This window comes from Mesitornis unicolor, unplaced genomic scaffold (genome assembly GCF_000695765.1).
Source record: "Mesitornis unicolor isolate BGI_N332 unplaced genomic scaffold, ASM69576v1 scaffold8491, whole genome shotgun sequence".
NCBI lineage: Eukaryota > Metazoa > Chordata > Aves > Mesitornithiformes > Mesitornithidae > Mesitornis > Mesitornis unicolor.
The window spans coordinates 92,985-116,916 of record NW_010164415.1 but is presented as its reverse complement, the minus strand read 5'-3'; the positions used below and the strand labels follow the sequence as shown (position 1 = coordinate 116,916).

Below are 23,932 nucleotides of genomic sequence, written 5' to 3'. Positions count from 1 at the left end.
ATTTCCCTCTGTAATCCACACCATGTTCTCCTGTTGCAGTCAATTAGTGTTTTTTCCTGTGTAAGGACTGAAGAATGTGGACAGGGGCTTGTATCTCAGCTGGGGTATGTCTAGATTGCAGCTTGCAGTATAGCTCAGAGAGGCCCATGCTAGCTTTAATTAAGATAATTTGGCTACTGGTATTGTTATAACTGCAGTGCACCATGAAACTCAGAAAAGACTACATTTTCCTGCCAAGGAGCAAGAGAAATGAGTTTGCATGAGCTCTATGATGCTGTGGGTACCCTAGGTAGATCTTTCAAAGCTACCTCTGCAAACGGAGAGCAGAGGAAAGTCTGGCTGTAGCATTAGCATCCCCCATTCACCTGAAGGTGTGCACAGTTGCCTGATAGATGTGAATAAGGCAAAATGTTGCCTTAGATTTCTCAAAATACCCTGAAACACATATGTAACATATACACATGTGAGTAACTTTTTCTTAATGACATACTTTTTTTGTTTTCTCTCTCTCCTAGCTGAATTTACTGATTTGTGTCCTGAAGGAAAAGGTTTCATTCCCTCTGGAGAATCATCTTACGGGCTTCTTGCTCAGAATTACAAAGGTCAGTACTGACTTGTATTAAGTTTATTTCAGAAGTTCTGGTAGTTGACTGACTAGAAATGTGAGCCAGCAATGTCAACATATTAATTCAAATTTTATTAGGTGACAAAACCAGCTTGTGATATGAAACGTTACTGAAAATCATCATTTGACAGATTGTTAAGAATGTCAATTATACAGTCTCTGTAGCGTTCTGGTTTAATGTATACTAAGTGCTATATACTGTGAGTGTAGGTGCTGAGACCACAAACCTCAAATACTCATTTACATGTGAAATACAAAATCCACCTTAAATTCGTAAATAAATGTATGGGGAGTTGAGAGAGAGAAAAAAAAGTTCTGTTAAGCGTTAGACTTACAAGTGAAAATGAATATAAAAACTGAAGAGAAGTTCAGCAATGATGTTTTCATTTACAGCACTTCATGAAATAAGTATTGAACAAAAGATTGAAGAGAAACACGAGTGACAGAAGGCATTTGTGGGTGTGGGGGGGAGGGAGTTGGCATCACTAAGGAAGAGTGAGATCAGCGAAACTGTAATGCCACATTCTTCATCTGTTTTACTTGGAGCGAAGAGCAATGTGGTACCAAAGGAAAGAAAGGGGAACTGCAGATTCTTCCTGTCTCTGTGTGCTACAGGACTTATTCTGACAAGGGAAAGATAAAGTCATGGTCCACCAGTTTTCTCTTTCCCATTCTGACTGCGAGCACAGCGTAGCCTCTTCCACACGATTTTATTTTCCTGTGGATATCTCTGCTCCTGGAGCCCTCTGTTTAAAGTGAAATTTGCTTAAACAGAGAAGTGCATAGGCTTTATTCCATCTTGTTCCTCTGCATGGCCTCATAATAATTATGGTAACAGAGCGTTTAATGTTTTCTCCCCAGATGCTGATGAATGCCAACTCTTTGGACAAGAAATCTGTAAAAATGGCTTCTGTTTGAATACACAGCCAGGTTACGAGTGCTACTGCAAACAAGGCACATACTATGACCCTGTTAAGCTCCAGTGCTTTGGTAAGTTTATTTAAAGTGGTCTTGTCACCATAATGGTATGCAGATGGGCAAAACAAGCAGACTCGTACGGCAGGATTCCCATCAGAACTGCGGCATTCCCAGCAAGAGGAGGAACACTGGGCCTCTGAACTCCTGCAGCAGCTTTTTAAGAGGCACTGGGTCATTTCCCTTCCTTTCTGCTTGGCTGGGCAGCAATTCCAGCTGACATGGTGATGGCATGTAGAGCAGGCTTTGCTTTATTTGCTTCCTTTTTCAGCAAATTGCTCCCAGAAGTTTGCATCTCCAAAACAGCCCCTTGGACTCCCTTGAGTGCACAGCCCAGAGCTGGTACCAGCCTTTCTGCAGGCAGCACAAAGTGATTGGAGGTGGCTTCCTTCTTACGTGCACACTGCTGCTTCCCTCTGCCAGGGTACAATTTAGCGTTCTGTTCTTTGTACATGGGGTGAGCAGTGAAAGCTTGTATGTTGGATTTCACCTTCCACTTGATAAGTGTGCTGGTTTTGCTATAAAAAAATCAAAGTAATGCAGATTTCTTTTTTCCAAGGATAGGTATTTTCTACAAGGAGTTAATATGCAATGTGAAATTACAGTTCAGGTCATTGATAAGCCCATTTTAGTCTGCACAGCCTTGTACTCCTTTGGTTCTGGTATTCAACTGAAAATTGTTCATAACTGTGACCATGGCTTTTGCTTTGTAAGCAGAAAACCATGTATAATGTGCAGAATAGCATAATGAAAGGAAGTCATTTTTGCAACCGCAATAAGAGCGCCTTTCACCTTGGATTTCTATGGTTGTTCTTTGAAAAGGGTGGGTTTTTTTCCTGTTTTAATGTAATCTATTTGAATAAATGGCCTGTTCTTCCCTTTGAGCTAAATTTCTGCTTTTCTTGTCCAAGATAAAGTAAGGAATAGAACTGCTGTGGCTAGACAAGGTCATCCCTTCTCCTGACTGGCTCATGAGAAGTCTTAGAGAGTGTGCCCACCTCTAATGCCTTCTGGTACTGCCCTAAAGGGGTAGGAACATGGGAAGCAGCTGTGCTGGATGCAGAGTGTCCCTGGTACTCCAGCCCCCCCCCAGCAAGCCTCCTCTTCCAGATGCTCCCTTGTACTTGAGGATTAGAGGTCAGCATCCTGCTGCTCTGTCCTTCCCCATGGGCGCAGGCAGAATTTTGCTGTAAGCAATTGATGTTTGTGGTAATTAACAGAAGACGCTCAGGGAAATCTGCTCCTAATATAGGAAAATATAAACATGGATTAACACAATGCAACTACTTTGTGCTGGCTCTCCTTGATACATTTCCTTCCATTTTAAAGACACGGATGAATGTCAGGACCCAAACAGCTGTATTGATGGCCAGTGCATTAACACAGAAGGATCTTACAACTGTTTCTGTACACACCCAATGGTTCTGGACGCAACAGAAAAGCGATGCATCAGACCAGCAGATTCAAGTGGTATGATCCATTATACATATTACTGAAGTGAGTACGCCTCTACGAGGTGGTGCTGACATGGCTACAGTCCCCAGTCCCCAGTACGCTCAGACTGGGTCATGCTTGGAGGATTTTGGAAGGCAATGCTTGGACCATGACCAATTGATCCAGAAGGCATTGCGATGTAGGACTCCACAGGGCTCCACTTTGCCAATGCAGACAGGAGATGTGTTGGAACTTTTAATGAGATTAGGTTTGGGCTGGGGAGTCTTCGGCCCCCCCACCGATGCACCAGCCCTGCGCTTGCCTCGTTCAGAGTCATAGATGAGAGACTGCTTGCTGTCTCGCTAAGGCTGGGATTTGTGGGCTAACTCTGGAGATTCAGTTTGCAGTGCATGACTGCTTCTAAGCAAGCAAGGAATAAAAACAGCAATAACAGGATATAGGAGGAAATAGCTGATACTGTATCTGTGCTTTCAGTTTATTAATATTGAGGGTACATGGAGCTCACATTTTCAAGCTGTGGGCTGCAGTGTCACTCTTAAAGTAAGGTTTTTGCATTTTCTTTTAATTTTAGTAGCCACTGATTTCAGAAAAAAAAGTTAGGTATCATGAGATTTTTAGAAACATCTCAGAAATCCAGAGCATTACGCAGTGTGCACAGCTTTGTCTATGCCACACACATCTTTGAGAGAAATGTTACAATGAGTTTGATTGATATTGGCACTGTGTAGCCATAAATCCAGACCTCTGGTCCCTGCAACTCACAATGAATTTTCCTAAGATGCTTCTGTGAAAAGAAATGGGAATACAAACTGAATACCTGCTTTAGTCAGTCCAAATTATAAGGCTGATGCTTTTGAGGATTAACATCGTCATCCTCTTGCCTGAAACTGAAAGAACCACAGCACTTTTATTGTTCAATCTTCAGTTAAACAACCCAAGAGCAGGATTGTCCTTTGGGTTCATCTAGGACGTCAAGAGAATGCAAGGGCCCAAAGTGTCTTCCATCATGCAACACTGGGGCTGATGCAGCAATGATCTCCTCACCCAGCACAAAGCTCTCAAGCCTTGTATGGCAATGTGCCTAAGACAGAGGAGGAGGGGGCAGGCTGGTTCTTTTGCTGACAGCAGAATTTGGAGTTGGTTGCAGACGCGTGTTCTGGCAAATTCTTAGTAGAACAGGTATCTCGATTCTGATCACCTTTGCACTTTCAGAACTCACCATTTTACTCTTGAGCTAGGTTTCAATTCTATCCTCACCCATGCACCAGCGCATCATGTCAAAATGCACAGTTAATAGATATGCACAGACGAAACAGAACCTTGGTTTGTGACAGCACTTATTTTTCACTCTGTTGGAACCAAATCAAAACCTTGCAGATGTCTTTACAAAACAGTTGTGCTGAGGATTTTACATTCCAAGTGGAAGATTAAGTTTACAGTTCCTTTCCCTCTGATCAGCAGTGATCAGAGATTGCTAGGACTAGGAATTGTTCCTACTGAGATCTGTGTCAGAATTAGTATGCCTCTGAAATATTCCAGCTTTGACAAAAATACGTGGTTTTGTTAATGTTCAAAAGAACGTGACGGTAGTTCACAGCAGTGTTCTGTCTGTAACAATAGCTGTAAGTGGATGATTGGAGACCAGAAGAGCAGATCAACAATTCTTCTCCTCACCCCCCAGCACTCTCCCAGCCTCTGGCTATTTTCAGCTCAGGGGATTTCCTGAGCGTGATGCAGTTTGTCTGCTCAGTTCATGGGACTCTCTTCCAAGTATTTGTTCAGTCTCCTGTTGAGCCCATGTAAAATCTTTGTTCAACTCTGCCCTAGCTGTAAAAGTTCTTTTAGATGCCACTGACAGCAATGTAAGAAAAGCAAAATAACAACTTTAAAAGACCCATTCCATGGATGGCGTTCCCCAAATACTCACTTCTATCCTGACTCTGTTTTTTGTCAAGCTCTGTTAACTTCTGTGAGAGCAGAGCTGAGTCAATGTTAAGCATTCAGCAGTGACTGCTGATTTAGGAAATTTTATTTCTTGGGTGTCCAATCCAATGTGCTTTTGTATTGGCCTAGTAATGCCAAATCAGAACCATTTAATATTTTTGCAAAGCTGAACATTCAAGAGATGAACCACCTCAGGCACTTAAAAATGGTCATGACTTCTAAGCTTAAATTTGTATTCAGCAGAGTCTGTAAAGCTAAATTATTTTTCTAATTTAAGTTTAGGAAATTCTGCATTATGCATGTATCTTTTTTTGAAAAACAGTGCTGCAATGATGATCTAATACTGTCTTCTCCATCAGAACAAACTGAAGAAACTGAGGTCTACCAGGATCTTTGCTGGCAGCATCTAAGTGATGACTTTGTTTGTAGTCGACCTCTGGTTGGAAAGCAGACGACATACACCGAGTGCTGTTGCCTGTACGGTGAAGCCTGGGGCATGCAGTGCGCACTGTGTCCAATGAAAGAGTCAGGTAAGGAAACGTACTTGTCAGTTCTTGGAATTAAATAATCAGTTTAATCCCTTGCTTGGGCTAATATTTGGGCTAATAACATAAAAAGAGCAAAAAAATCCTAACCTTTCAAGAACTAATGGAAATTTTTGTCATTAATTAGGGGGAAATTACTACAGTCTAGATTTTGAAAAGGTAGCTGCTTTTATTTTCTGGTGCTTACAGGACCCATTTCCTTCAGGTGGAACTACCAGTGACTGGCAATTTAGAACCCTGGTAGAAGCAGGAGGGCGTTTTAAGGGTAGTTTTGTTCCTTAACGTGACTGACAACCTAAAAACCATCTATGAAAATACAGCTGCAGTTCATGTGTACTCACAGGTTACATAACTGCTTTGGATTTTTGTTGCTGGTATTAGATATTCAGATGCATTTTTCAGTGTGATATTCTGCCAGGCTGGCTGCAATTAGATGTGTTTGATAAGAACCTGGTAAGCTGTGGTTTAGAATCACTATAAACTTATCAAAGAATGAGCTGTTACTATGTGGCTGTATGCTCAGATATTATGAAATGTATAGATAAACAATTTAAGAAAGGTAAGAGAAATGGAGTACCAGCAAGGACTGAAGAATTTCTGGGGAATATAACTTAATGTTAAAGAAAGCTGACAGTCATCTTTTTAAAAGACTGTATTTTGTTTACATGTTTAGACATTATATATTGTTCTAAGATATTTCAAGTAGAAGCTGCTTCTTGTGGTGACTACAAAAGCTAAATGGATATAGAGGCCAATGTTGTCATTGACACACAGACTTATTTCTGGGGAGGAGGGGCTGGAGAAGAGAGCAGTGGAAGCAACATATGTGTATGCCGTGCTGCGCCTGAGATACGTCACCTGTGGTATATTACAGTCGGGTACCATCCTAACTTCTTCCCACATACAGACTATTCTGAGGCCTAGTTTGGATGTAGTTTTCTTACTACAAATGTGTCTCTTGGTCATATGGGTTTCCATGTAGGAATACCACGTTACACTAGTAAAGCATTTTGTTCTTATCATACCTGGATTTTTACTTTGGCTTGTGTTACTCTAACCATAATGCTCTGGCTAAAGCAGCACATGTTTTACCTTGTAGCAAGAACCCTGGAGTTAAAACTACGTAGAGAAGCTCAGTGAAGCATTAATGTGGTGGTTTGTGTCTGCTTGGGATTTATGTTTTTATAATTTACTTGCAAGGTCCCTGACCCTGTTCTTATATATCTTTACTTATTTGAGTTTGCTTTGGAAGTGCAGCAACTGCAAAAAGTGCCTGATTTTGATGATGTTGGCTGGAGTAACTGCTGGCTGATGCTTACCCCAGAAAGAGACTGAAAAAGAAAAATAGGGTGTGACAGCAGCTTGATTTATAAGATATGAAAATCTCTGAAATGTCTTTGTCAGAGCAAATCTTATAGGAGGACATTCCCAAGCATTGAATTACTACACCTGCTAGAATAACAACTGCAATGGAATGAAATGTAGGAGTAAAAATAATACAGTAGGTAATAGGAAGCATTGTTGCTATGACCTGGAGCTCCCCAGGTGGAAAGACAGAGCAGAATAAAGGAGGTTTTCTTTGTACAAAGTTCATCACATGGTGACAGTGACATAATTTTTATGTGAAGTTTCATATGTATTGAAAAGTATCTGCTTTAACTGATACAAAGAGGCATACATTGATCCGAGATACTTTAAATCATCATCATAGATTGGAACATAGATGGTTATAAAAATGAAAGTGTATTGAATCGTTGTTATATCAGAACAAACATACGAGATTATGTTTCTCAGTGGAGGTGGTATATGCTCATGCGTCCTCGCACACGTGTGCATGCACACATACGGAAACCTGGAAGCCTTTCTCTGTTTTCAGGAACATTTACCGAGAAAAATTTGAAGCTGACTGAACTGAGTAAATGATTCATTTGACATGTCTTCAGTTTGTAGCATTTAAAGTGATATCATTGGCTCAAGAGAGTGCTTTCACAGCTCTGGGCCAGCAGGTCACAGGTTCAAGTCCTGGCTGGAGAACCTGGAATTGCTCCATTTTTAAATACTTGTGTATTGTGTTGGCCAGACTTACTACTGAAGGTGTTTGCTTATTTCCCAAGTTAGGGGCATTCTGAAGAATTGTAGCACTTGTTAAAGAAGATCTCGGGATGCAAAAAGCGTTATCACTGGAAGACACTCACCATGAAATGGGTTGGATCATAGAACAGATCATTCACTGATCTATGTTTTTCTTTTACTTTGTTTATACTTCTGTTGTATTTGAGGATCTAGATGCTGCACTTAGAAAGAAGGAAATACAGGCCTACCACCATGAATTATACATTTGCAAGTCCCTTCTAAATGTCATTTCATAAAAATAACCCCTAACTTTTCTGTCTCAGCTTTCCTTGAAAGCAATTCCATTTTTCCTTACAAGATTTAAATGTCCTGTTTAAGTAGCATCTAGCATAAAACCTGTGCGAAAATAGAGAACTTTTGTAAAAACTGATAAATGAAAAAGAAATCCAGCCTTTCATCAGCATAAAAACAGAATTTGCATAGTTGCTAAGATTTCTAAAAGCTACAAATGAATGCTTGTTTAAACAAACCCCACTGAAAATGACAGTACACATCAGAGCCTGAGTCAAAAATAAGTAGCATCTGTTGAAGTATTGCAACTGAACAGCAACATCTTAACAACAGTAAGACCAGGAAGTATTTTGATGACAACATCGAGGAACAAACTCAAAATGCTAGTTCAAAATCCTGATCGAAACGGTGCAAACATGAACTGTAGTGATGTGCTGGAGTACATCTTACTTGTACAAACAATTTTGTGGGGCAGACCTTGTCATTAAATGAAGGAAGCAAAGACAGATTGTTTTCAATTACATTGGTTCTAACATTATGATCTTATGATATCACCATATTACAGACAAAGGCTTTCACAGATTGCATCCAACACCAAAATGTCAACTACCGAAATGGGCTCTCTGGGCTCATTGTGGTGTTAGGCTGTACTTGCCCAAAGAACTTTTAGTAATTATCCTCGAGAAAACTCTGTATCACTTGAGGTTTGGCATTTGCAATCTGCAATAATTGACCAATTGAGGAAAATTAGAAAATTGGATACTTTTGTTTTAGAGAACATCCTTTCTTCATTGCACCCACCCCAGAAAAAATCCTGTCAGACAACTTGCCTTCAGAAGTTCTGCTTCCTTGGTCAATTTACTGTTAGTGCCACAAGACCTACTGTCCCCATCCGGACCCTGTGCTCTAGTAACTGGCAGCAGGACAGGACCAAAGGGTTTAGCAGCTGGGTTAACACATCCATGCCACAAAACAGAGCAAGACTAAAAACATCTGGACACTAAAAGAAGGTCATACACATGGCATGTTAACCTGAATATGTAACATCTGAATTACAAACCTGCTGAGCCTCCAGAAGCTCCTGTGAGACCCTTATGGGAGAGGAGTGGATTTTAGACAAGTTGTATTGTTACAAGGTACAGGAAATTTGAAGGGAAGAGGTAGAAAAGCTAGAAAATGTTGAGTAAGGTGGTGTGCTGAGGTCAGTGTTTAATTTAGGGACACTGTCTATCTTTGCATTTGTAAAATGTTCTTGAGAAACGTGTCTTGTGCAGTACCACCTTTGCTTCAGTAACACCTTAGGATGCTAGTGAGGTGGAATTAGGTGCCCTTGAACTCAAGATACGCTGTCTGTTAAGGAGGGTGCTTTCTCCTTCTCCTTCTGTAGGTGGCTGCCTGGAGAAGTTTTAATATGGAAAAAAGGGGTAAGGTAGGACTGGGACTCTGCAGTTTTAACAGATGTTTTAATAACTATTTATTGAGGATAGGGGGACATTACTACATCTCTAACTATGAACTTGTTGGTAGTCTGACAACTGAGGTAATGTCATGAACACTTTCTTGGGTAACTGCATTCAGTTTATCAGCCTGCTTGTTTGTGGAACCTTATACATACCTTGTACTCCTTTACCGTATGTTTTAAATTCCAGTAGTTTGTGGGTTTTTCTGGAACCACTTTATGTTTAGAAGATCTGTAGAAAGGACAGTGGTAGAACTCCAGTCAGTAGATGTTACAGATTTTCTGTGGGACTAGGAGTTGCATAAAGAACTACTGAAGACTCATGCTGTACTTGACGCTTCTCTTTATCTCCACTATAGCATTTGCAAAGCCCAGACTAGAAGGCACTGGGTAACGTGGATCATCGGGAGTGTTGTATCACGTAGGGTTTCTCCTGGCCACTTTCACGTGTTGTTTTTTTTACACAGAAACCCACATCTGTGCTGGTCCTACCAGTTTCCCCTCCCATCAGGAAAGAGAAATGGGCACCCTGAGCATTAGATTCATTTGACCTGTTCTAGACATCTACTTTAGGATGAGATGGTGTCTAGTAGTGGTTGTGTCCATGGACTAAAAAGGGACGCTGGATGACTAATTCAGGTGCAGCCACTTGGAGATGCCTACATGTAGTTGTTGAATTCTACTCCTTCTGGCAGGACAGACTGTTTAGATTGCATTTTTGTTTCAAGGAATTCAGTGTACCTTTTATAAATGTAACTTTTATAAAGTTAGTTCTGGGCTGAGCTTTCATGTTATGAGAACATAGTGTTCCCTTCAAGTTCTGGCTAATGTCACTCATGAAGATCTGGAAGTACAAGGAAAACAAATGTGTGTAAAGGATGAGTTTCCATCTGTCCTCTTTTGAGATCATGGAGACCACTGTTCATCTTCCCTTTTAGGATGCCATTGTGCCTCCTTCCTTTCTGGTAAGGACTCTAGACAAATGGATTATCTCTTGGGTTCAAAATATTACAGTGATTTGGCCTTGAATATTCAAAGCCTTATACTCAGTTGTGGAGATTTTTGGCTGCTTTCATTTCTGTTGATGAAGATTTTCAGTGTTTTTTCTGAAGTTCAGGGGAGACAAGCAGAACAGCCTTGGAAGGGTTTTCCTCATGGACTCTCCCATTCCAAGTGTACACGGGAGTCAGCAAGGCATCAGAAAGCTATTTGTGAGGCTGTGGCAGAAACAGCCTGCCTTTTACTGCAACTTCTAAAAATCTACCTCAAGCAGTAGGAGAGAGAAGATTCTTTTAGGAAATTTGAGCAGCCTTAGTTGAGGAACAAAAGGTTGACTACCAAGAGGTTTTGAAATAATCAGGTTGGTAATTACATCAATTTTAACAAGAATTTTACGTCCACTGTGAGCCTTTTCTCAGCAATTTCATTTGGAGTATCTCCATGTGAGGCTATGAATATCCTTCTTAACTCATGAAAAAGTCCTTTAAGACTGATACCCTTCTCTTTTTCTTTAGCACCAAGAGTTGTAGAATATATGCGAATGCATCCATCACAAACTTCGGCTTCTGTTCATGGAGGAAGTCAAATGATCAAAATTGTCAAACAGCACAGTCTAAACGTAGAGCAGAAATATCTTCAGCTTTTGTTCACAGATGATACAGTCTCCTGAGAGAGCGCAAGTTTAACCAATTCAGGCTGTGATGTCCAGAACCTCTGGCTGGGAAGGGACATATATTATATATAATAAATGCTTTCTTGGCTTTGTCCTTCTCCCCAGTGATTTCTTCCATGGTGAAACTGTTACATTCTTAAATAATCTGAAGGGGCTGCCTTGGTTTTGATAGCTTTGGCTCCTTTTTTGTGTGTGTGATGGTAACAGTTCTGAGGAGCTGGAATAGAAATAAAGCTTGCTTTATGGGCAGGAGGTAGGATTGGCTGTGGTGCAGTTGTTTCATGGTTATGTCAGGAAAAGCTTTTTAATACAGTATTTTGCTTTAAACAGATGAAATATGGAGTATTTTTTCTGACTAGAGAATAGAAATAAGGCCTACACAGGCGTAAGCAGTTTCAACAACTGTATATGCAAATTAGATGCACATCTGCACAACTGCACTTGTACTAACAAGCACCTAAAAGCCAGTCAGTCCATCCAATTTATGCTGCGCTGCCTCTGTCAGCCTAGCTTTCAGCACCAATTACAGCTAACATCTGTGCCAGTACGCATGTGCATCTAGCTGTAATCCCCTAACATGCTGCTTTTATATGCACACATCTGACTTTAAAAATGTCCTTTACATTTTTGGAAGCGTACATCAGCTTCCTTTCATAATAGCTGTCCTAAGTCATACAACAAGCTGTCTCAGTGCTTCATTTGCAAGTTATGAGAAAAACTCAGAAACAAATGGAGCAATATAGACTAAATCATATTAAAAACACATTTTTTTTTCTCTCTTGAACCACAGCTCTATTGTCCCTGATCACAGCCAGGAGATGAGTGAGCAGACAAAATACATCCCTATAGGAAAAGGTTGTATCATTTACTGTGAATTACAGAAAATGTGTGGGGTTTTTTTTTTTTACTTTACATGAAAGATTATTTTGAAAGTGAGCATTAATTTCTGTGACAACGAAAATGTTTTTGTTATTCAAGGTAGTTACAGATTTTCCCTTGCTTTCTGCCCACTTACCACCTTCCTGATCCAAGTCTCCTACCGTCCCGTCCCTAGGGCAGTTCTCTCATTTGTGTACTTGCCGCAACTTTCTGTGCACCAGTCATGGTTTTACCCACAGGCCTCATGGCACTCTGCTCATTTAGCTCCCTTCCCTGGAAAACTGTGACCAGCACAGAACACAGTGACCCAAAATACACTATTTTTAACTTGAACTGTAGGAACATAGTATAACGAGGGGAAAAGTTTAAAACAACAGAAATTGTACGAACACATCTGTCTTGCCATAACTTGTTCTATCCTCCAGAGGGGTACTCTGATGGGTTCATTTGTCTCGGGCATCCAAGTCTCTGGTTTACCTTATTTCAAAATGCTGGTTCTTGGGATCTTTCCCGAATGTGGCCTCCGCATGCCTTTCAGTCTTTGTACTCTCCTCTCTGCCCACCATTTTCTTCCCTGGGCGGGGGGGGGAGGAAATACAAGCACAGCAAGGCGCCATAGATAACTTGTCATTGTTACTGGTCCTGAATTTCTACTGTTGGTTTCTTATATGGCCAGCTGTTGCTCTCCTTGGGTTTATCTCCCAAGCACCTAGTAACTGAATCAACACATTACAAAAGACAAGAGATAAGTCTACACTACTTGGACAACTAAAAAAAAATGTACAGTATTAAAAGAGTATTGTAGGTAATTCAAAATCATCACAGTGTGTATCAATGGTATAAATTATACATAAGGAGGATAGGCCTATACATTCTAAAGTGACTTAAGACTATTAATGCTCTGACAGCTTTTGGATTGTGATTTAATACAAATTAAAGTGATTATACAAATAATGTACAAATTATTAAAAGATTAGTATATTAATAAATGGGTAATTAAGCATAACAGACCTAAAGAGGTTAACAGATTATTACAGCTGTCTGTACAGCCTTCTGGAAGACCTTGTTATATTTACAACTCCTTGTAACAAATATGAAGTTTACAGTATGCCCTACAACAGCTCTTCATCTTTTTGTAGCCACTAATTTACTTCTAATGAGACCTAAAAATGCAGACATCCGGAACTCAACTGGCAATGGACCAGTGTGGCAGGAAACAAGTTTCTGTTGTCAACATTTCTTTATTCTTCTTTAGTTAATAAACAACTTTGCAAAGATGCAATATAAAGTAGTCTTGCACAATCTGCAAACTGTCCAACTCTCATGGACATGAGAGCTACAGCACTATGGATTTTCAAATGTTTTGATTGCTTCCTTCAGAAGAAAAACATTGCTTCTACTACCAGTATCACTGAGTGCAAAATGAGCACCGAGTAATCTCAGAAGCCAATGTCCAGGTTCTGTCCAATCTTTTCCATCGGATCACATTCATGTGGAAGAAGTAGTGATCCCTCAGACCTGCTTGCCTTGTCCCGTTGCCGTTCACTGGCTGATTTTGCATGGTGGTTTCTTCCACACAGGCCAGATGAATTAGTATTAGCATAGATTTCCTTTGCCAAGAACATTTGTGTGTACCTGCGAGAAAGTGCTTTTACACTTCTGCACAGCTTTTCTGAGTACGTATCAGAGCCCTTGGGTACATGAGCAGCTCATCACAAAGCAATGAAGGAATCAGTCTGAGAGGATAATCTGGCTGTCCCCATACATGGATGTTACCTGGGGTTAGATGTGGAGAAGGAAGAATAGGGTGCTTCTGGTCCCATGACAACTCTGAAAATGATGCTCATTATCATACTATCTCAGTGGGAAGCTGTGCATTAAGGGCTGCAAGTAACATTTTCTATGATGTGCTGTACAGTTTCTCACGATGGCTGTGCCATGGGCTCTTGGGCAGTGTACTTTTTCACCTGGGAGAGGACAGGGGTTTTTGGGTATAATTATTACTGTGTATAAATATATTCTGGAGGATGCCCATGGGAGGAAATCACATCGCACTTGAAGCAGAAGGTGGTGAGATTTACAATGATTTTTAAGTTCTCTGGGAAGTTCATTCTGCAGACTTGGACTGGCACCCGTGACAGTTCTGCGATGTGCACAGACAAGGTTTGCCTGTACCGTACACTCTTACGCTCTCAAAGAGCCAAGCTGTTGACCACAGAATTCAAACAGACTTTTTTGAACACTTTGTTGTTTTCAGTACAAAATGAAACCGTTCCAGGTGGAGGAGATACTACCTGTGAAAACAAAATGACAAGGCTGGGCAGCAAGCGGGGCTGTGCTCTGCACTGTCTAGAGGCAGTCTGGATTTATCTGACTGTTTGCTGTCTGGGACAGTTCTACACAGCATGAGGTTTCTGGCTCTGTAACCATCTGCAATTCTTGGATTTTGTATCCGCTTAAGGCTTTTTTTCCTCTCTCTCTCTCGGTGGTTTTCTTTCCCATCCTTACTCTGCCTGATTCTCAGAACACCAGACAATCTTCACAGAAACAGATGCTAGTCTGTAGCAACAGTAAAGGAGCACCTGGATTGCTGTATTATAACACCACTTCTATTTTCAAATAAATTGTCTTGTATATATTTTAGTAAATGGTAATAGAAACAGAGGTGACACAATAAATCAAATAAAAAAATCAAACTGCGTCAGCATTTCAGACATGGACTCTGTCACCTAAGATGAAGAGTTGCTTTGGTCTGTTTCAACTTGTGTAGTATAGCTATTGGAGAGAGGCACGAAAATCAGAGTGTAACTCTCTCCTGTGTATTTCCCCTTCCCCTTTAAGTTCGACAGCCAAGAAGACTTTGAACAGCACTCAAGCGTAACCTTGTGGTTTGAAGATACACTTAGCAGATGAGTGTGTGCTAGTTTAGATTTTTCAGTGTGTGATTTCTGCAGGTTGGTTGATGGTACCAGAAATACAGCCCCACCTACTCCAGTTTGCTTCCTTTGCCACAGTGACCTGGGGCAGCCTTTGTCCCCCCAGAATGAGGAGTGTGACCATAGCCATATAGGAGAGGGAAGCATTGGCAACGGGATACACAGCATCCCTCTGCTCTTGCTTCCCATGCAGGCCAGAAGAACCTGACCCATAACTTTTTGTACTTATTGACTCAAATTTGTCCCTGGTGTGATCCCTGTTATGACTTAATAGTCTGTGTTTGGCTCATTAACATTTTAACGACATTCTTCTTGAAGAGAGAATGCGTTGTGGAAATTGCAGATTTATGGTATTTCTAGGAAGATAAGTTTATTTCCAGCTAATGTGAACTACAGCTCACTGGGACTAATGTAATGCAGCCTGTGTCACAAGTGTGATTACTTTCATATCCTATTTTCTTTTCCTCCCTCAGAGGATTATGCCCAGCTGTGCAACATTCCTGTTCCAGGATCTCGACGGCCATATGGACAAGATGCTTTGGTTGACTTTGAGGAGCACTACACTCCAGAAACAAATCCATACTTTGTTGAAGACCGTAAGCAAGTTTCTCTGTTATGTAAAATACTTGAATTGAGGGTTGTAACTTGGATTATTTCCCTATAGCTGGCTTCATTCTTCTGTTTGCTTCTGAGTAATGTGGCCTGTTTATGTTTTAGTTAGTCCTATGACACTAGCTTTCAGTCAGGTGTTCTGGTTTGAGCCAGTGTTGTATAAGAGTCCAGTTGGGCTCAGAGTACAATATTAATTTTTAATACAGTGGAATAGTTTGTGCCAAGTGCACTAAATTTGTATTTACCAACAGATTTACAGCTAAAGGTCAAAAGGATTGCTAGTTTTCCTTCTCACAAATTAATTTTCCTTTGGAGCATGGGATAGATTTTTTTCGAAGTACATTTAGTTTAAAAGGGAAAAAAAATCCCTTCACGCCAGTTTTCCGTGATTTTCCAGTAGAATTTATATGGAGGAAATGGAGAGCATGCAAGTTGTTCTTGTTCAGCAGAGAAAATGTACGGCACAGTACGATCAGCGAGTATGCATGCGTATATTCTTCAGGCTAGATGGAAGGGCCTGCCAGGCAGGGTGTGAGGGATTGGATACAGCATCTCAGTTGTACTTCAGGAGTATCAGGGTTCTGTACGGGTCTGGCCCAGCTCACCGTTAAGACCTGTGGGAGAATAATGCTTACAGATGTCAGCATCTTCCTCAAAATCAGCCACCCTGTACAGGTCCAGCATATTTCATCACAGTTTTGGAGAAGTGGGGGTATCAGAAGGAACTGGTAACTCCCTGTGCTTTATATACGTGGCCTACAGGTTGATGCTATGGTCTTTACAAAGTGCTTCCCTGCAAGGAGTTATTTTTAAAGTAATTGTAATAGGTTAAAACAGGGCAGGAGGATTACAGCACAGTACTAGAAGGGTGCTATGTATTTCTTGCACGTGTTGCACTTTAGACATTTAAAATCAGCTTGATGAGTTCATTTCTATTTAGTATCTAAATGACCTTCTAGCTCGACACAGAATTGTAAAATGTCTTATTTCTTTATAACTAGATTATTTTAATTAAACAGTACTGAGTCCTGATGTCTAATTGACAGATAACAACTACCAAACACAATGAAAAGCCCCGAAAGATGACTGGGTGAAAATACTGAGTGAGGAAGCAGGACTCTGCAAGTTATAAGCAATGGTGACTAAATACAATAAAATTGTGTATGGTTTTGAATCCACAGCTGAGTCTACTGTCTTAGGGACAGAGGCTCAGGAGCTCATGTCTCTTGCTGCCATCCTATCACTGAATCAGATGCAGTGGCAAGCAAATGCCTTAGAAACCCCAAAACACACAGCTGTATGGCTGTCCTGCTCAGGCACAGTCCCTGACAAATACAGTTGCCACATGACTTCAAAGTCACAATTCTGCTGTGGTCTGTGTGAGGAACACACCACCACCTCCCGGCCTGCAGCAGGGCTACCTACTACAGTGTAGTATTTGTTACTTGTGTGGAATCAACTTCTACAGAACCAAGTACACGTATGAGAATTGCAACCCAGGTTCCATCCAGCTGTTTTGAAATAGAATATTTTGTGAAGTAGAACTTGCTGTGAGTGATAGATACTTTGGGTTTAGCTAGTTAAAATAGCAAGATCATGTATTTGTAAGAGAGAGAGAAAAAAAATATGTATATACGCGTGTACATATATCTGTGTATGTGCATATATATACACATACATTCTGTATGTCAAATAAATGGTGCCTTTTCTTTATTTTAAAAAATACCTATGTATTGGGCCAGGGAGACGCTTTTCCCTTTCTTGGCACTGTTTTCTAAATGAGCAAATATCTTCACTTTAAAGGACTCTCATGAGCCCTCTGGAAGCACTTATTAAAGCACTTAAGAACATAATGAAAATTAGTCAAGTTTCTTACTACACTGTAACCATACATCATGGCAATCTGCTCAATATCCACAGTGCTGCTGCACTGAGATGTGATTTACTAGGTCTGTGGAAAAGATTGTAATGTTTCCCACCTGATGTACATTTGTATATATCCTATGTACTGTATATGTTCTTGAGATGTGGCATGTATCAGCAAGTACTTACATCACATTATATGTTCAGCGTCTCCAGAATTTATTCAGTGTATGAGTGACCAGCATGATCTTTACTAAGCATCCCACTATACTAGAGGATAGAAATCCAGGATGGAAACAATGTGTGTAGTCAAAAAGGGGAGGGAGTGGAAATGAGTCCAGAAGAACCAAGACCGTATGGAGCAAATATAAAATAGACAGGAGAACAAGCACAAGGAAAGGGAGAAATTCATATTCCTATGTAGCACTGCAAATCTACATATCACAACTGTTGTAACAACACAAATCAGTAAACAGATTTTAGAGAAACTGACAATTTGTGGAGTCACAATATTAATTATGTTGGTTATGGGGTCGATGTAGAGTAGGATACATCTCCCCTCCACTCCAGCTCCAATTTCCCCTCCATTTCTAGGCTATATATTCATTATGCTGGTAAACCTACAACTCCCAAACGCTCTCCATTTTTTCCTCAAAAGTCATTTTGATGTGATGGGCTGCCATCTGCAGTCCTGTTACGTTACTGCTCCACAAACACACAGCTAGGTAAAAAACTTGTGCGGGACTAACAGGAGCAAATCAGTCCTGAAGAATCTCTGAACATGTGAAAATGTCAAATAATTTTTCAAGTATAAATCCTTCCTTATCCAGAAAAGCGTAACTGTCACAAATGCCGTAAGATAGGGAGCACCAAGGGCATTGGACAAACCACTGAATACAAAGACAACTCTTTTTAGCTTTGACTGTTCACCATCTCGAATTATGACAAGGAGCAATTGGTAGATTATAGGTATTTGTACTGGCGTCAGTCGCAGGAGTACCAGCCAAAGGGTTGTTAACCAAAACCACAAGAGGAAAGGAGTCTCTGATTTGTCCTTACTTTCCTTAAGGCAGTTGAGATCGACTTTTTTTTTTTTTAAGTATGTTTTCTTCCAGATAAATTAGAATGCCTCTCTTCCCCCTGCACACACCTTATTTTTCTAGAATACTGTTTTAAGGAACTCTTACTTCAAACTGCATTACCACGTCTTATCTTTGTTTCCATAAAGGTTGATACGCGTCCCAATTCAAATAAAAGGTGCTATTTAGAACACATTGATTTATCCTTTTAAAAATATACTGCCAAATTATGCAGTTTCCTTTACAAAAAAATCACATATTTTAACACAAATAAAAAACTTAAGATTTCAGAAAGTTACTGTTTTTATCTTGAAACATACCACAGCACTTTTCTAGTGCATTTAAAACTCCAGATGGTGCAGATCTGCTAAAGCTGACCTATTTTCTGCAAAGTCAAGTCACGTTCCAGTGAACTTCTGAGAGAATTCAACTCTCGTCGTACATTTGGGGATCCTGATTCAACAGCTCAACTCACTTGTTTGCCATTCTTTCTCCCCTCAGGTTTTCTGAACAGCTTTGAGGAGTTACAAGCCGAGGAATGTGGTATTCTGAATGGATGTGAAAATGGCCGATGCGTAAGGGTCCAGGAAGGCTACACCTGTGACTGCTTTGACGGTTATCACCTGGACATGGCCAAAATGACTTGTGTTGGTGAGGACAGCGTATTACTACTTCTTCTGTTAGTCTGTCAGTGGGCTCAGTCACCTGACCTACGGAGGGGCTAGAATCACAGGGTCGGAGATGATCACACAAATTGTATGAAAGCTGCCAACTTTGTTTGATTTCCTGCAAAGGGCGGTAAATACTGTACAGAAATAGCTACACTGGTGTTCCACAGTTCATCTTGGTCGTTACAGCTGTGCTCAGTGAAGAGTCTAAAAATGAGCAGACACGCATTTGTGTAACAAAGCTTAAACTTACATCAATAATTTAACACTAATGTATGGAACGAGTGTTTTTCAAAGTCTTTAGTGAGCTAAGAGGATGGAACTGGATCCAGAGCAGAACAGTGATTTTAGGAGCAGATTTTTAAAGGTGGCTGAATCACCTAAATATGCAGATAACTGCTTGGTGGGGTTTGGCCCCTGATTCTCACTAAATTCAACAGTCAACAGACCCAACTATTCCTTTCACTCTCAAACCAGTAAATCTGCACAATTACTAACCAGGGCATCTAATGACTGGCTTCAGTTAAAACAACACAACATGGGAAAGGCAAGCGTCAGTGAGAAGATGAAGCAGAACACCAACCCCCAGTGTAGAGGCCTAGTAGAAACCGTGCATGGGTGTTTCAGTTGAAGGCCTGCACTCACCTTGCGTAGCATCACGCCTGGTTACCCACAGCTGAGGTCTCCCAGCTGTATCATGATAAGCTGCCTGCATGCCTTGCAGTCTTTAGCCCTTTATGGCAAGCTGGCCTCCTCAGCCAGAAAAGATGTAGCTCCTGTGTATTTCAGGCCAATGTCGCACAATATTGAGTGCAGGTAGTTTGCTGTTCACAGCTGTTTAGCTGACAACACCAACAGCTCCTGAAGTATTTTATTCTTTTTAAATACAGGCATTATACTAAGAACTTGGAGCTTCTTTCTTATAAGCCATCCTTCAGTAGTCAGATGAAAACCTGTAAGTGGTTATTAGATTTTTGTTTTGCAGCTTAGGCTGAATTTGGACTTGGTAATTGAACAGTTTAAGGCCATTTAATACACTATTGATTTCCTGTAACTTCCGTCTCTTCCCAACTCATCTGTTACAGCTTTTGACCCAGCCTAATTCCACCTGATCTGAACTGAAAATTAAGTTCTCAGTGTATTCATATAGCAAGTTCTACTCCTGAAAAAGCTGGAAATAAACGAGTTTACCTACACAGCAGGTTTAAGTACATGTCTTTTGATGTTCTCTTTTTACAGATGTGAATGAGTGCAGCGAGCTGAACAACAGGATGTCTCTCTGCAAGAATGCCAAATGCATTAACACAGAAGGTTCGTACAAGTGTTTGTGTCTGCCAGGGTACGTACCTTCAGACAAACCAAACTACTGCACACCACTGAACTCTGAACCAGACAGTGAACTGGAGTAGAGGAAAAATCTCCATATCCTAAGCCCATATACTCTGCACTGTATAAAGAAAAGGAAGAAGAGTATTTAACTTGAGAAGAGAAGGCACCGGAGTGGCAAACGTAAGAGGAGAAAAGCATTTAGAATGTGTCAAAGGTGAGACGTGATGGGCTGGTGGTGTATCAGCTTCGCTGAAGTGACAGACCAAATGGACACATTACTCTGTATGAAAGAAAAAATCAAGTATATAGTGTGTTCATAAGGAAAAAAATCTTTGAAAATAAGCAAAAACAGTGCTGTTATTTTAAACAGAAGAGCTTTGGTTTTCTGGTTTGGTTGGTGTTTGTTGTTTTTTTTTTACTATTGCTTGATTAATTTGGCATTTAAATAGTGATGGAAATATTTTATATTACTATGTCATTTTTTGATTGTTCCGTTCCTTGCCTACTGTTTCTTTTCAGACCTTTTTTCTGATCAGTACAAAGTCTATGATACAGATATTCCTAGGCCATTTTATACGAACCGTTACACAGGGTAATGCTCCTCCTTCTCTGAAACATTGGTCAGTGACTTGTTTTTATTTGCTAGTTGTCTGCCCTGTGGAGCAGGCACCATTTGTTTTTAAACCAAATGTTTTTATACCTTGGTGAAAAGTCCTTATATTCATTTTGTATTCTGTATGGTTGTTACTGCACTTAAAATCTTTAGAACCTTTCTTGCCAAGTTCAAAGCTGCTAGTGGACAACATTGGATTCCTTTTGTACATTAAAACAAAAGATTTTAGCTCACGTCTGTATTGTAATGTGTAAATTGAACACAAGAGAGATCTTGTATGATTACCCTAACATATTAAAGCTGTATATTAAAACTCAATAAAATTACCTTTTTTTTTTTAGAAAAAAAGCTATTCACTAATTGTAGGCATTTTTTTCTTCTGTTGGTGTTTATGTTACAAAAATCAACCCTTCAAGTGTTTACAGTACTAGGATTAAGTTACATTACAGTAGTTACAGGGAGTTGTCTGGCTGGTTTTTCCTTCTCATGCTGTTTTAATGAGACCAGAATCTGAATTAGTTGATGCCTGAAGTTAGGCTTCCAGAAGGAAGACTTCAAACGCAGACCTCCAGAAACTGTTTGACTTGGAAGCCGATTCCCATGGAATTTTTCTTCTTCCCTGGTTTAGGCATGCTTCCCACTAGATCTGCATTAAGGCTCTTCAGTATGATTCAAGAAATAAAGAGAAGAGGTAGAATTTCCTTTTCTTGATGAACCGTGCCTTCCCATCAGCTCTGTTTTTCAGTGGAAGGAGAGAAAGAGATTGGGAGACTGACAGATGTTTCACTTTGACCTTCTCTAGAGTGAAGGAGTTTGCTTTGGAAATCCCAAAACAGGTCCTTTTGATATTTTCCAAATTAAACATCTTTGCTGTATCTTTCAGACCTGCCCTGCATTAAAAGGAAAAGGATAATGTGAGACTTTAAAAAGTGTGTCAAATTGAGTCAGATTGTCCAAAAATGAGATTTTTATTTCTCGTTTCACAAAATAAAAAAATTACTTGTTTTGGTTGGGAATCAGATTTCTTTTCCAATATTTAGGTCAGCCACTGAACCAAAAATATCGCAAGTTGTATTCCTTCTGGTACTGCACACTCAGTACACCTCATTAAAGCCCATGTGCCTGTTAACGTGCAGAAGCATCTGTCCCTCCCTGGGCCCCTCCATCTGCTGGAACTTGGCACTAGGACCAGTGAAGATATTGTACGTTTAAGATCTGATGGTATCTTAAAATGCAAGAAAAACATGAGGAATAAAACTGTCAGGGGAGAGGGATCTTTAAGGAGGAGACTCTTTGTAAAGTGCCTGACTCCCCTGACCTTTCTAGAATTAAGCAGAAGAAGAGTGGAGGGCCAGTTGCTCTTCTCAGTCAGCGGAGACTACAAACGCTACAGCTGCTCTGTAATTGAAAAAAAAACCACAAAATCTTGCTTATCTGCTGTGGTTAAGGAGGAAGGAAGGAAGGTCTGGTCTTACCAGGGAATTCCATAACTAATGCGCTCTTAATTGCCTTGTTTAAAGTTAATCCTATAATCTTAATAAAAAAAACCAAGTCACAGTTACAACCTTAACTGGATTCAGGGTGGGCTCTAGTCTGCTTGCTGCTGTCACAAAAATTCATAGACAAGACAGTGCTCCCCCACACCTGGCTGTGTTAACCTCTGAAAGATGGCCTAGGCCCCAAAGCTGCCACTGCAGTCAGCACCACAGCCTCAGATTTTCAACATCCCAGTACTCCCCCAGCTAGGGAATTAAAATGGCAGCACAAGGCTCTGCGTTTCCTGAGATTACACCAATATGACAGCAGAGGAAATAACACTCAAACTTCAGTACCCTTGGAAGTCTTTGCCTGGGGGCAAACACTGTACTGAACATGTAATTCTGAGCCACAAGATTGGCTCCTTGCTGATTTATTACATATTTTTAAAACAACAAGTCTAGAATAGCCTGGGACTTTGCCATTCTCAGACAATATGCACTCCAACCGCCTTACTTTGTGTTATTTCAGACAAAAAAAACCAACCCAAACCCAAGCTGTTCCATGAGCAACAAAACTAAAATGCAGCCTGAATTCCTGTAACCTTTCCTCGTACCTCTCTCCTCAGGCAGAGTAACTCCAGCTCCTTGCAGCTCTGCTACTCTCAGCATGCACAGCAGGCAGCAGCTGCGGGTGCCAGGACTGGGTGATGAATGCACATACATTGACACAACTGCTGCCAAATCAAATGTTGTCCATGCTCTCAGCAGAAAGGGTTAGTTGGGTCACTTGTCTCTAGCTGTTCATCAGGCTTCACAGCCCTCAGATTGCACTGGCCTTTTTTGTCTCGTTTGCATTACACACACACACAGTAAGTTCAGAGAGGTGGCATACACTGGCTCTGGTTCCACAGAAAACAAACCTAGGTTTGGTAGGTCCAGCCACCTTCGGTCTTCCCTGCCTGATTCAAGAGGGCAGCAGTTGACCAAAGCCCCAAGTGAAGCTTTAAAACATTTTCCACTCTTCTAGTACACACGCTATACACAGACAGACAGATATTTATCTATTTTTATCTATATATGCAAAGAGCATACTTTGTGCATGCTCCTGCCTTTCCCTTTTGCCTCTTCTTGCCTCTAATATGTCTTAAAACACACACAGGGAGCCAAAAGCAGACCAAGCAGCCTGAGCTCCACTTACATCCCAGTGCTTACCATTCCACGTTGCCTGGCTCCAGGCCTTCAGAAATGCTTGAACAAATGAACCACAACTGAAGGAATTAAGTGAAATTCAGCCAAGCTGACCTCAGCCTTTGGAGCCCACCTACTTCGCCCCAGTGTAGCAAGGCTGGTTCTGTCATTCCACTTGAAAAGCTGCAGGGCTTAGCAATACAGTTTTGATTTATAGTTAAACGATCGTTTTCTTAACATCATCATTA

The 23,932-nt window shown here is 40.7% G+C and overlaps 1 protein-coding gene across 1 annotated transcript in view; it reads left to right on the top strand.

Annotated features, from left to right (window-relative positions):
* LTBP1 (latent transforming growth factor beta binding protein 1) overlaps positions 1–21,370 on the top strand; it is a gene marked incomplete at its 5' end in the record, with an annotated part of 57,270 nt that extends 35,900 nt beyond the window's left edge. Inside the window, 7 exons of the mRNA XM_010194313.1 lie at positions 516–602; positions 1,487–1,615; positions 2,930–3,070; positions 5,359–5,529; positions 15,328–15,450; positions 18,910–19,059; positions 20,316–21,370. Coding sequence (XP_010192615.1) covers positions 516–602; positions 1,487–1,615; positions 2,930–3,070; positions 5,359–5,529; positions 15,328–15,450; positions 18,910–19,059; positions 20,316–20,485 — 971 coding nt within the window. The remainder of the gene's footprint in view (positions 1–515; positions 603–1,486; positions 1,616–2,929; positions 3,071–5,358; positions 5,530–15,327; positions 15,451–18,909; positions 19,060–20,315) is intronic.
* Positions 21,371–23,932: the final 2,562 nt, after the last annotated feature.